This window comes from Anas platyrhynchos, chromosome 3, assembly GCF_047663525.1.
Source record: "Anas platyrhynchos isolate ZD024472 breed Pekin duck chromosome 3, IASCAAS_PekinDuck_T2T, whole genome shotgun sequence".
NCBI lineage: Eukaryota > Metazoa > Chordata > Aves > Anseriformes > Anatidae > Anas > Anas platyrhynchos.
This window is the reverse complement of record NC_092589.1, coordinates 60,404,998-60,417,747: the sequence shown is the minus strand read 5'-3', so window position 1 is coordinate 60,417,747 and position 12,750 is coordinate 60,404,998. Positions and strand designations below refer to the sequence as shown.

At 44.9% G+C, this 12,750-nt stretch overlaps 1 protein-coding gene across 1 annotated transcript; it reads right to left on the bottom strand.

Moving 5' to 3' along the window:
• Positions 1–224: 224 nt before the first annotated feature.
• On the bottom strand, positions 225–5,468 carry IL22RA2 (interleukin 22 receptor subunit alpha 2). Its single transcript, XM_013097741.5, has 6 exons — positions 5,353–5,468; positions 4,352–4,502; positions 3,485–3,663; positions 2,228–2,397; positions 1,568–1,724; positions 225–489 (listed from the first exon to the last, which is right to left on the bottom strand). The coding sequence occupies exons 1-5, from the start codon at positions 5,447–5,449 to the stop codon at positions 1,569–1,571; spliced, it is 753 nt and encodes a 250-aa protein (XP_012953195.4). The 5' UTR covers positions 5,450–5,468; the 3' UTR covers positions 225–489; position 1,568.
• Between the last annotated feature and the right edge of the window lie 7,282 nt (positions 5,469–12,750).

Here is a 12,750-nt window from a genome sequence, read left to right as displayed (position 1 = left end):
CACATACAGGTTTCAGTATCAGAAATACTATGTTGAGGACACTGTGAAGACATTGTGAGCATAGGCCCTGCATATTGTAAAGGAAGGACGTTTTTAAATCTTCTGCTGCAATCTTTATTATAGAAGAAATAAAGGATTTGGAATTTCTGTTTTATAAATCATATTTTAACTCCAAGGCCTAAAATAGAAAACCATAGAAACAATCTTAACGATACTTTCACAAGTACTTTTTGCATTTTTTTTATTACAATACAAGGCTATTTGCTTTGTAAGTACAAATAAGTGCTATCTTAAATTGTGTTGTAAGATATACAAAGAATCCTTGGACTTTGTGTAACATAAACTGATTGTGGTGAATTGGATAATTTAATGCAGCAAGGGTTAATTCAAAAAGCATCCACAAACGTAGTCCTGCCGTATTCTAGGCCACAGATGTCAATTTACAGCTGGATCTGTAACGGGAGGCATCTTCCACCTTTATCCCTGTAACTGAGAAGAGAAAGAGAATTGCTGCTGCAGTGTGCATTTGAGCTGCATGGTACTGAATTCAACCAAAAATTCAATGCGTGACCTTTGCTGCATTCCTCCTGTACCTCTGCAGGTTGCTCTGCTCTTACCTGAGCTTTCAGCCTTGTACAGTACTGGAAAAGCTTTACAACAGTGTGGGGAAATCACCTAGAAACAAGCTCTCTCCTTAGCCTAAACCCAATGACCAAGTCTCAAGAAAGACCAACATTATGCATCACATTATGAAGCAGAAGACAGAAACTCTCTTATAGTTAGGGCACTAAGCTCCAACCAGAAGCACAGGTTCAAACCAGTGCTTTCTTGTTTTTCCTCTGTTACCTCAAGAAAGGACATAAACCTAAGCTTGCTGCGGTCAATGCCACTGATACCAGCTTTGGCTTAGGTCCTTTTAGGTTCTGTGCCTTGGCGCTTGCAAGGCAGGATTAATAATAAATCTCTCTGCTGGGCATATGATACACGAAAATACTGTAGTAATCAAGGTAAGTAAACAAACACGTTTCAGACAAGCTAATGGAAATAACTCTTGCATTCCTGCCCATGAAAACTAATGAAATATGATAAATGGTTTATTTATAAACATTTTATACCCAAAGAATGGCCATAAAGAGTGGATGAGCACATTTGGATTAAACACATCAGATAAATCCCTGACCAGAATTGCAGAGGTTGCAGCAGAATTGCATGTTAATAAAGTTGGAGGTCACTCATTTCCTGGTTAATTATTACTTGACAGCAATAAAAACTGACAAAAACAATATTATGTATAAATGCTTGAAGAAAGGGAAGACTTTCTGAGCACTGTGCCAGCTTGAAAATAATTAGCCACACCATCCTCATAATCTTCTTGGCCGTATCAATGGATATGAAACTTGCTGAGATGATGCAAGAGCCCTGGTTAATTCTGTCCCGGTCTCATATGGGAACGGCAGTTTTCCTGTCACATGTCATTTTCTCCTTTTGGAAAGCATCTACCTCGGATGAGGGAGTGGCCCCCACCTTCCAGCACCCCCTCCGCCTCCATCTCCAGCTGGCAACCTACCTCACAGCAGCATGGTGCACTGCCTGCTGCTGTAGGCGCTGCTGCGGTCCAGTGTCGGCACGTACGTTTTAGCCACGACGCAGTAGCTGACTCCACGCCTCAAATCTTCTATTTTAACCACTTTGTCATTTCCTTCATACACCAAGACTCTGTGTCGCTTCAGATGGAGGGGAAGGGGGAGAAAAAACAGCTGGTCATGCGCATTGTCCTAGTGAGCATGTCTATGAATAAGCTTGGGAAGGTCAGAGCACACAGAGCAGCACGTGGACTTGCATGAAGTCAACAGTACTCATTTATTTATTTATTTCTCTATTCATTTATTTATTTATTTCTCTATTTATTTATTTATTTCTCTATCTATTTATTTATTTACTTTAAGAAACTCACTCCCCAAAACGGCCCTCATTTCCCCTCTGTTTCAACAAGACCTTACAGTCTGAAATACTAAGGTGATAGGAAAGAAGAAAAAGGAGAAGAATTAAAACTCAATTCCAACAAATTCAATTCATGAAAAAAAAGCCCACTTTGTTTTCAGATACTTACACAGTTATTTATGCCCTTGCAATTACAGAGGACTGTTCTGGCTGTAAACGAGCATGATGTGCCCATGCTTTCCTGGCTTTTAAATGGTAAATGTTTTGTATTTGAACATGCACTTACCTCATCTAGCAAGTTGTTAATTATGAAGACTTGGTACAGCAGATCATAATAATTTGTCATTGGTATTGTGCTGCCTCTTTTTCTTCTATAAGGAGAACGTGGAGCCTGGAGCTTTACTATGATGGATTTGTTGCTCTGAACCACATTTACTGTTGGAGGTCCTATCATAGCTAAGGGAGTAAACAAAACAATGAGCATGATTATGGGTTACTAATAACATTTCACAGAACAGAATGCTTTGGATTCCTTGCCCTGTTTTTTTTTTTTTTTTTTTTTTTCTTTGCATTTTTCATAGACTCATAGAATCACAGAATATCCTGAGTTGGAAGGGACCCTTTCTGTTATCTTGGACTGCATAAAACAGATACTTGAACCATTTCCCATTTCAGATATGTCAAGGATGCAGTTTCAATCTTTCCCTTCAGAATTTTTGCAGTCTGCTTGGTCAGACGTGGCTAGGGTTTCAAATCATGTCTGCATGCTTCTGCAAGCAGCCCCCGAGGTGTGGGGAAGCAGTGGCTGCCCCACGTGTCTCTGCAGGAGGATGTGGCGCAGGGCAAGACAAGCTGCTGCTGCTGCAAGGTACTGCTTTAGGTCAAAGTGGTTTTGTCTGTACAGGATGCTCAGGTTAGTTTGCTCATCAGGGGTGTGGAGCTACTTGTATTCATGTCTATGGTTCAATTCTGCAGTGAGAAGTGGGCTAAGACTGGTTAATTCACAGGGAGGTTAATGGTAGACTGCTCAGACCTCCAGTTTCACCACACACATTACAATGACTACTAGCTAAAAGCTTTGTACATGTCCTTTCTAAGTATACTGCAGTCAGGAAGACACATACATATGAGAAAGCTGTTGGCTATGCAGCCGCTGTCTCTCTTCTCCCTTTTCCCCTCGAGCAGAGAACGTTTCCTTCTTTTCCACACTGTGCCCAATCCTTCCAGCAGCTCCCAAAACTGCGGAGAATATTTTGTGGAGCTCCATGCCCTGGGAAAGAGGTTGAGTTAAAGAGCCAGGCATTTCAGGTCCCCTGATCATAGATGAGGAGCTGCTTGTCTGGAATTGGTTGGCATTAAGTGTGGGCAAAATTACATTATCGCAACACTTCACCTGAGAGCCATGGAATCACAACTTCTTTCGGAGCTGTTTTGTAGCTAGAGGAGGATGACTTGCGATTGCAAATTGCGAGCACAAATGCAGCACCCCATGCCACGGAGAACCCAGCCCCTTTCTCTGAGAGCCCCACGTGTTTGTACTTACTTTCTCGCCAGGGTGTGAATCTGCAGCTGAGGCTCCAGTCGGAGTAGACACCGCCTGAAGCAGCTCGCACCCTGCCATAGTAAGGCTCCTGGACGTCAGCAGTCTCGTCCGTTAGGTCACAGAAATGGTCCTGAATCCCCCAACACTCTTCTTTGTTTTGCCATGTGCTCTGCCCATACCTGTGGGGACAGGAGGAGGCATGATGTGGACTCTGCTTTTGCCGACCAGATCTGTACAGATTTTTAGGAGTCCATTTTAGCTTGGCTGTGTTGACCCGAGTTCTGCTCTGGAAATGGACTCCTCTGCAATGTGGCGCCGGGGAAGACGGATTTCATGGGTGTTTGGGAACTGCAGGTTTCTGTCTCTTCAGAAAGAAACCTAAAGCGGAGATGTGGGTCGCCCACCCCATAGGAAGCCACACTTGCAGGTGAGCTTTTGCTTTGCAGGCGTGTTCAATGATGCATGGAGAGCTGGTTCCCACCAGCCCATTTCCCCAAAGTAGGCACTGTTTCAGGTGCTCAAGGTCTGAGGAGCTGGACCTGGCATGCCAGGAAGGATCTCCTGAGGAGCAGCCCCCAGGGCCAGCGTGCCCTCAAGGTCCTCCCGCGGAGGTCCCTGAGCTGCTTGGAGCAGAGCTGCAGTGCTGCGGGGCCGTGAGGGTGCACAGCACATCACTGGAGGCGCTTGCGCTCTGCCTGCCTCGGGCTGCTCAGCTGCACTTTATGGACTATTGATAAGTGCAAAAACAACCGGGAGCTGGCAGCAGGGCAGGACGTGAAGAATATCCTTCAACACCTGGGAAATGCCTCTAACTTGCCAAGCAGGGATGGGCTGTGGGAGGCTGGAGTTCCCCCGGCAAGCACTTACACTTTATACTGCACAAAGTAGACTGCGGCTTTTGCCTCTCCGGCCCTCCCAGGCTGCCAGTGCAAGGTGTTGTTGAAGTTCAGTGAATGAAATTCTACTTTCTGCGGCTTAATGGAGTTTTGCAGGTCTTCACTTTCCAGGACTAAAATCGCTGCAAATAACAAGGAATGGTGACACAGAGCGTTTGTCACAGACGTGCTGCTCCACATTCGAGCACATGTGGCTCGTGTGGTTTCAGACTAGCAGATGGCAGGGAAATTAAATCTCCTGGGTCTCGTGTTCAAAACTTTCCACATCACAGTGACCAGATCAAGCAGTTACAGACCACATCCAGTATTGTGAAAGGAACAATTTATGTAGGTATTTTCATTTTGGTTTTCTCATTGAGTTTACTGCTGTGGAAATGCCCAGCACACAAACCCTATGGATCAGTTCACAAAGCCTGCACTAAGCAGCCCCATCAGTAGTTAAAGTTGGGTGCTCTTTTCTTCACATAACCTGCAGGGATTATAGCTGGTTTAATAGTTACCACAGCTGCATTGGTTCCTGCCTAATAAAAAATACAAATTCACTGCTTTTCCCATCTGAGGTACTGGAAAAAGCTGCCTGACAATTTTCAAGATAATCTGTTCCCAAACTGAGACCGATGCAGGTGACAGAATCAGTTAACTCCCTCTCTGAAGCACCACAATCCTAACAGTTTTCTGGATTTTGTGACCCAGGTAACTTATATTTCTGCAGCTCTACCCCTGGTGTATCACAGAGCCAGAGAAGACTTGTACTAGTTGAACTGAAGCTGGTAAAACATGCTATAAATACACGCAATAGGCATCATGCTATTTTCAGCTGCACTTTGTAAGGCAAAATCATACTAATCTGAAAATGACAGGACTTTTGACACCAACCAACATATCCAGAGACTTTGTGACTCCTCCAGCTTCACTCACAGACCCAGCACCCCCCTCCCCATGTAGGAAGAGAAATTGAAAGCCTTTACTTACAGCTTATCTCATCCTGAAGCAGGTGTATCAGTAAGCAGAGGGAGGAAAACGTGATCCCCCTCATGCTTAGGAGAGCAGCTCCATGACTGAAGAGCATCTCCCTTCCTCTTGGGCATGTCTTATGAGGAAGTAATTATTAAACTTGCCACATAAAACTTCCCCTGCATTTGAAAGTTTCAAAAAATCCCTCATTTGGCTTTTATTTAATCTGAGTGAAAAACATATGAGCTGTTCTAAATTAAACATAAGCAATTGCTCTTACTTGGCTGCTGTGATGACTTTGAAATTTGGAACTAATTATGAAGCAAACCAACATGAATAACATCCTCTTTTTTTTTTTCTTTTTTTTTCTTTTTTTTTTTTCTTTTTTTTTTTCAGGCATTAATCCCCAAATGTCTGGCACTATTATTTTATCCCATAAATTTGTCACACAAGCTTGCTTCTTTGCTATGCCTTTTTTTTTTTTTTTTTTTTTTTCAGCTTACTAGTCACTCAGAGATGGAGAACAACACAAGAAATCTTATCTTGCTGCAATGATGTAAAACACCTACCGATGGGAAGTCAGCTGTCCGGGTGGCCTGCCTTGGGGGTCAGACGTAAGAGAGCAGTTTGTAGGAGGGTTCATGGCAGGACAGCATCTAGGGATGTGCCATCAGAGGGACGAGGGGACATGAAATGCTTGCACGCTGAAGCACACGGGCTGCTGGAGAGATGCTGAGAGGCTGTGGAGGCGAGCCCAGCCTGCCGGGCCAAAGTGCCACTCCACGTTGGACTTTCAGACCACAGCAGTCACATGCGGGTGTGCCGCGTGCTCCAGCAGCTGCGTTTGCTGCTACTACTGGCCTTCAAGTTTCATGCTCCCAGCACACTCATCCCCGTGGCCGTGACCGCGGGGATGCCGGGGCTTGCCGAAGAAAGCGATGTCGCCCTGTGTTTGCCATCGCTTTATTGCCACACATTGCAGCCTAGAGGGAGCCTGATGTCGCCTGTTGGGCGGGACGGAGAGTGTGGCCAAGGCGGGTGCTGGTGCTTGCACACCAGTGATATCCCAGCACACTTGCCTCAGTTTCTGTGTATTCATCTCAATGAGCAAGAAGGGATGACCTAAACTGGCACCATGCGGAGCAGCGTGATGCAGGGGTGCCCTCCGACAACATAATTCGTGTGGAAATGAGCTGCTTGCAGAAACAGATCACCTCTGTCTGCAGAAAAAAAACTTTGCCTAGCTGTCACCTTCACTTGGGGAATAGGCAGAAGCAAAACACCTGCCAAGTTGAAAAAAAAACTACGAGTTCTGGTTCAAATTAAAGTGCTTTTTGATCAAAAGGCATTCAGTTACAGTATTCAAGCTAGCCAAAACCTAATCAAGAAGCTGGCTTTGGTCAGATCCGTGGGCACTGAGCACATATACATCATCATGTGAGCACTGAATCTGCAGCAGGCACCTTAGAACTGCAGACATCTAGCCAAATAATTAGCTAGTTAGCCCAATATATGGTGAGCTGAAGAGGAATACAGAAAAAGACCAAACCAAAATCCAAAAAGCAAGGTAGAAGGTGGAAAGGCAACCCTGCCATCACAATCTGGGAATTTTTTATCTATCCATTTCCCAAACACATTTTCAAAATTTGATGACCTTTAAGAAGTTCCCCACACCAAATGCAATTAGTATTTCATCATGTTATATGAGCTCAAGTGCGGGAATAGGGAACTTTTATAAACCAATCACCGGACTGAAATACCATCAAAGTTTAGTCATTCTTGTCACAGGTTGTGTATTTGCTCACTTGAATTGTGCCAACACACCTTACCGTATGCCGCACAACAGCAAATTGCCAGGATCCCAGCGGTGGAACTGTGCCAAAGCTGCTGCCGAGGGCAGCTCCTCCCGTGAACACAAAACCTCCTGAAAGCTGGGCTTGGAAGCGTGGCTGACCACATCCCTGAGGGTCAGGCTGCCTGCTGCCACCAGGATCTCTGCCACAATCACAGAAAAGGCTGCCGTGTGCTGTGGTGAAACGGGGAAAGATATGCCAGGGCCATGGAAAAAGTCAGGGTTTCCGTGAGCTGCACTCTGATAGCACTTTATCTGTAATTGCAGTCTAAAACAATCTCTAACTCTTCACATAATTTTGTACTTATTGAAACATCGGCTGATAATCCCCACGTTGTCAGCATCTATAGCTGTTTCCTACCCATGAACTTCAATCACGTTGCTTCAGTGCCCTGTGCGGTAAAAGCACCTGTATTCAAGCAAGTGGTAGCTGCACACCTTTATATAGGCATATGTAAACATACATGTCTTAAGCTGAGTACGGTACATCTATAGCAAATTAAAAAATGGAAAAAAAAAATAGAGGAGCATTACAGGGTGTACACTTCAACACGGTATATTTAAAATAAATGAGAACTTCTAAGAAACAGTGTTGTTTAAGAATACTCTGGATGGTACCCATAAAGAGATGGAAAATGAAAACCTTTTGCTTTCCCCACCAGCGTCCACATTCGTTCCACTATTAGCTCCTGATTATTTATGCTGGCACTTTTCTGGGATCCCAATCTTTCTGAAACAGCAGTCCTGATGTTTCTGTGAACAGAGACAGAGCCGCAGGCATGAGGATTTTTTTCCATTCCTGAAATAAAAACCTATCTGGACGCTGGGTAAAGAGACTTCTCTCAGAGATTGACTATTGCCACACAGAGGTAAAAGTCAAGTGCGTTCTTGCTGGAAGCTGTCTGACTCATCCGATTTGATAGCACCACCTAGTCATATATATTTTTTTTTCCCCTGGAGCAAATTGTTTCCCATCCGTAAGAGGAGAAAATTTAACCCCAGCTGGGCTCCCGGGGCACCACCTCTGGCTGTTCAGAGCGTGGCTCTCAGCTGTCTGGAGCAGGTGTGTGGGTGGGTTTCACTTGTCTGCCTGGGCCAGGGTTGGGAAAGGTGAAGGAAGGAAGGAACTCTGTAAGCCCTGCTCTACAGGGAGTGCCTCTAGTAAATGGCAGAGGCCAGGTGAATCTGTCTTATGTGAGGCATTTGGCACCAGAACAAATGGACAACAAAAAATGAGCAGCTCAGGTTAGCCTGGACCTAAGGGATATTCTCTTTTTTTTTTTTTTTTTTTTTTCCTGTAGGTTTCAGACTTTAACCCATCTAAGGAACCAGGTCAACACCATGGAAAAACCTGTCTTGGAAAGGGGCTCTGAGGTCAGTTAGTCCAGCCTGCTGCTCCCAAGCAGGGCTGATGGTGGTGTCACCTTGGCTTAACCACCTCCAGTGTGGGAAGAGAGGAGAGGCGAGGAAAGACAAGGAGGGGAGAGGAAAACCCCCACAGTCGAGCAGTAGGGACTTTTTGTCAGCCGTTCAGGGAAGAGGCATTGCATCACAAGAGTTATTACAGAAAATTCTCTAAGGAAGTGAGATTGACTTTCACTGCATGCTGCGGGCATTCATTGCTTCCTTCCCGCAGGTACAAACGGCATGAACTGTTCAACTCCTGCTGTCAGAGGGCTTGGGTCAACATTTGGAAGATTATGGTGAGAAATTCCCAGTGCCATATCTGCATCTTGATAGTGAGAAACGTGAATGCATGGAAGATGAAGATCTGGTGACAGCTCACTCTGTAGCAAGTCCTTATCTGCACTTATAATATTTAGTTAACAATGTGTGAGATGCTGAATTGTGCCAGAACATTAGTAACCAACGGTGGATTTCATTAGGATCTGTAGGAAATACAAAAAATGTCTCAGAGGCTGTTATTTAAATGACAGGTTTATTTAGCTGACTTTTTTTTTCTTATTTGCAAAGCCTCACATTTATTTATTTTTTCCTACTGCTAGAGTGCTACAGCTAGTTGAAGCACACTGAGAAAAGACTTGTTCTCCTTTAGCTTGTGGGTCCCTCACCAAATCAGCCACGGGCTAAAGCCCACCTGTTTAGGAGATAATATTCTCTAGGTTGTTTTTTTTTTTTTTCTCTTTGTTTGCTTTTGTTGAAGTAATGTTAGCCATATAGGAAAGACGCCAGGTGATCACTTGTCCAGCCGAAACCGCAGATAAGCTGGAGAAGTGCAACACAAACATTGCTCATGCTTCCTTGGCCCGCCTGCTAAGGCAAAGAAAGGCAGGCTCCAAGCCGGGCAGCGCCGACCGCAGCCTGTTCTTTCTCGCCTTTGGCCTTTCACCAGCAGCAGCTGGGGCAGCGCCTGCAACATCAGCAGTGCAGACAGCACATGACCCACAGGCTTGTTTTTTTGTAAGCTAGCTTTAGAAGCCCCCGTCACAGATCCCCTGGCCCTGTCCTGACCACAGAGGTTGTGGGGTTGGCAGACACCTGCTGTGGGAAGAGGCTGACGGCAGTGGGATGTCTGCCTCCGCAGCTGTGCTCGGGGCTTGGGCTGCAGGAGGAGCAGCTGCTTCTCAGCGAAGCTGGGAGAGTTGTGGGCTCCAGGGACTGCCCTGGCCATGCCAGCTGCAGATGACCCAGCAGTGATGTGGCATCTAGCGGCAGGGGATGGGGCTTTGTGCTGGACGAGTGGCGCAAAGCTGCCCAAGTGCCTGGTGTGCTCCAGGAGCACCTTCACACCGCTCTCCTCACTGCCAGGGGAAAACCCATCCTCCAGAAAGTAACTGCACTGACTGATTTCCAGGCCATGCCTTCCTCCATACACTGCTCTAGTAACTGCTCATAATCACAAGGAGTCTTAATGCTGAAGTTCAGGTGTGCTTAACTTTCTGAAGCCAGGAAGGAAGCTAGGCCATGGTACGTCTTTGCAGAAAGCCTTCTCCCCTCCTCCTGCCCTGCTTTCCTTCGTCATGTGCACCTGCCTACAAAAAATAGTTAAAATAAATAATAATAATAAAAAAAATCAAGCCACCTTTCACTCATCTCTTCTGCCAGCTGAGGTTTGTAAGCGTCTCACCGTGCAGCCCACAGCTCAGTTCTGTGCTTGTCCTGCAGCTTCTTACTAGAGGCTCCCCACTGCCTGGGGAGTACAAACTAGAACCGAACTGTATTCTAATAACTAACTTCAACACCCCCAAAGCATTACTGAAATTTTTAAGAAAACTCCAGTTTCACAAGCATTATTCTTCTTTCCTTCTTTCTTTCCTTCGTCTTTTTTTCTTTCATCCTTCCTTCCTCCCCTTTATTTTATTTTATTTTATTTTATTTTATTTTATTTTATTTTATTTTATTTTATTTTATTTTATTTTATTTTATTTTATTTTATTAACAATACCTGATGTGCATACAAGCCTGCTAGCAGACAGGAATCAGTGTGATGAGCTCTGGGGACAGAATCTCTCATGCTCAGCAGAACTGGTTTTCACACTTCTCAGGGGTGTTAGTTTCGAGCTTACTGAGCTGTGACCATTTAACCAGAAAACAAAGCATCACACGGTTACCTATTTGACAAAAGAATCTTTGTTCCCTATTCTTTTTCTTACAGAAAATTAAACGTGGCGCATCTCAAATAAAATTGCTAGTTTTGCTGCACATGTTGGGAGCAGCTGATAAAGTCATTCTCAGTAATCGATCACACAAATTCCTTGTGTTTTGTTCCAATTGTAGTCAAATGGGCTTTTAGGAAGGGGAGAAAAAAACTAGCTATTACCCTAGGGGCTGATAGAAGGCCAGGTTTCCTCCAGTCATTCTGAGATAGTGAACAAACGTTACCTCAGTAGCTGGCAGTGGGAATGAGGGCTGACTCCTGGGATGAGACCAGGCAGAAGGGCCCCTGCTGCACCTGCTGGTTGCTCTCATACACCCATGGGAGGAATGGCAAAGGTGCTCCCTGCCTCTTTGCCTGTCTCTACCCAGCCACCAGCACCACCCAGCCACCCAGCTTTTGCAGCCCTTCCTTACCTGTGGAATTGCTGCGCATTTGTCCCCACCCCCAAACAAACAAACAACAACAAAAATAAATATAAAAAAAAAAAAAAAAACAACAGCAACCCAAAACATGGCACAGAACAGTCAAAGAGAGTCATACCCAGGGCGATGATACAGTGTATTACATTTTTATGCTTTTTGCCCAGTTTTAAATCTAAAAGGATGATCTACACTTTTTGTAGAAGGTTATTTCTGAAGGGGCATAACCTTTCTGAGTCTGTGCTGCTCAAGAGATGTCAGCACAGGAAAAAGCTGTGTGAGACGACGTTGCTGCTTGCTCTCAGCTGCATAGATGTGATTTGACAACTGCAGGATTCATTTTGCACAACATAGCAAGCTGGCTGGTGGAACTGTCTGGCTTGTGTGTTCTGTTTGCACTATAATTTCTCCTTTAAGATATGCCTGAACACTGGAAAATAAACTTTCTTTGCTTCAAAACAGATGAAAAATTAGTTTTCAGCCTGATCATTTACCCAGTCAGTTCATCTTCCAGTTACACAAATGGGAAAGCTAGAAAGCATATAGGTGAAAGCTGTGTTCAAAGATTAAGAGATTAATAACAAAACAAAACAAGAGCCTGAGGAGGAAAAACTATTCTAAGTAATTCCTATTGGGTTAGTCAGAAAAATATTTATAATCATTAATAAAACTTGGTCACCGTACGTGTTATGAATTTAATTGCAGTAATTAATTTGTTCATTTTATAAGCTCAGGTTTCTCCATTTGTTCTGCCTCTGCAATCTGCACAGCCATTTCTTGGAGAATCTGAATTCCTAAGGTGTGACCGCTCTTACTGGAACCAGTCCAAAGACAGCACTGCTCCTAATTGTCAGAAATTACCTGAAACGAAGAATTTGGACTAAATGTGTTCATGAGGAGTAGAACATACCTTTAAATGGGACATTCCAGATTGGGCAAAGGAAAACAGCATTTTCTGACGGTAGTTTAAATCCTGTTGGGTAGACTGACAAACAGTTGATTTCCAAGATACATATTAGAATGCACTTGCTCATAATTAAGAAGTAAGAAACATGTAAGACCTTCCTGATTATTTAAAGTTGTTATGGCTTTGGCTGAGATGGTTTTCTTCAGAGGCTCACACGATGCTGTGGTTTGGATTTGTGATGAAAATAAGAGAGATACCAGAGGGATGTTCAGTCGCTGCAGAGCAGTGCTTGCACAGAGCTGAGGCCTCTCCTGCTCCTGGTGCTGCCCAGCCAGGGAAGGGGCTGGGGGTGCCCAGGAGCTGGTGGGGACATGGCCAGGACAGCTGGCCCAGGCTGCCCAAAGGGATGTCCCACACCGCATGGTGCTGTGCTCAGCGACAGCAGCTGGGAGAAAGGAGGAGGAAGGGGGGTGTTGGGGTGATGGTGTTTGTCCTCCCAAGAACCCATTACGTGTGACAAGTGCCTGCTGATGGGAAGTAGCGAGGGGATTCCTTGGTTTGCTGTGCTTGCACACCCAGCTTTTGCTTACCTGGTGGACTGCCCTCATCTCATCCCATG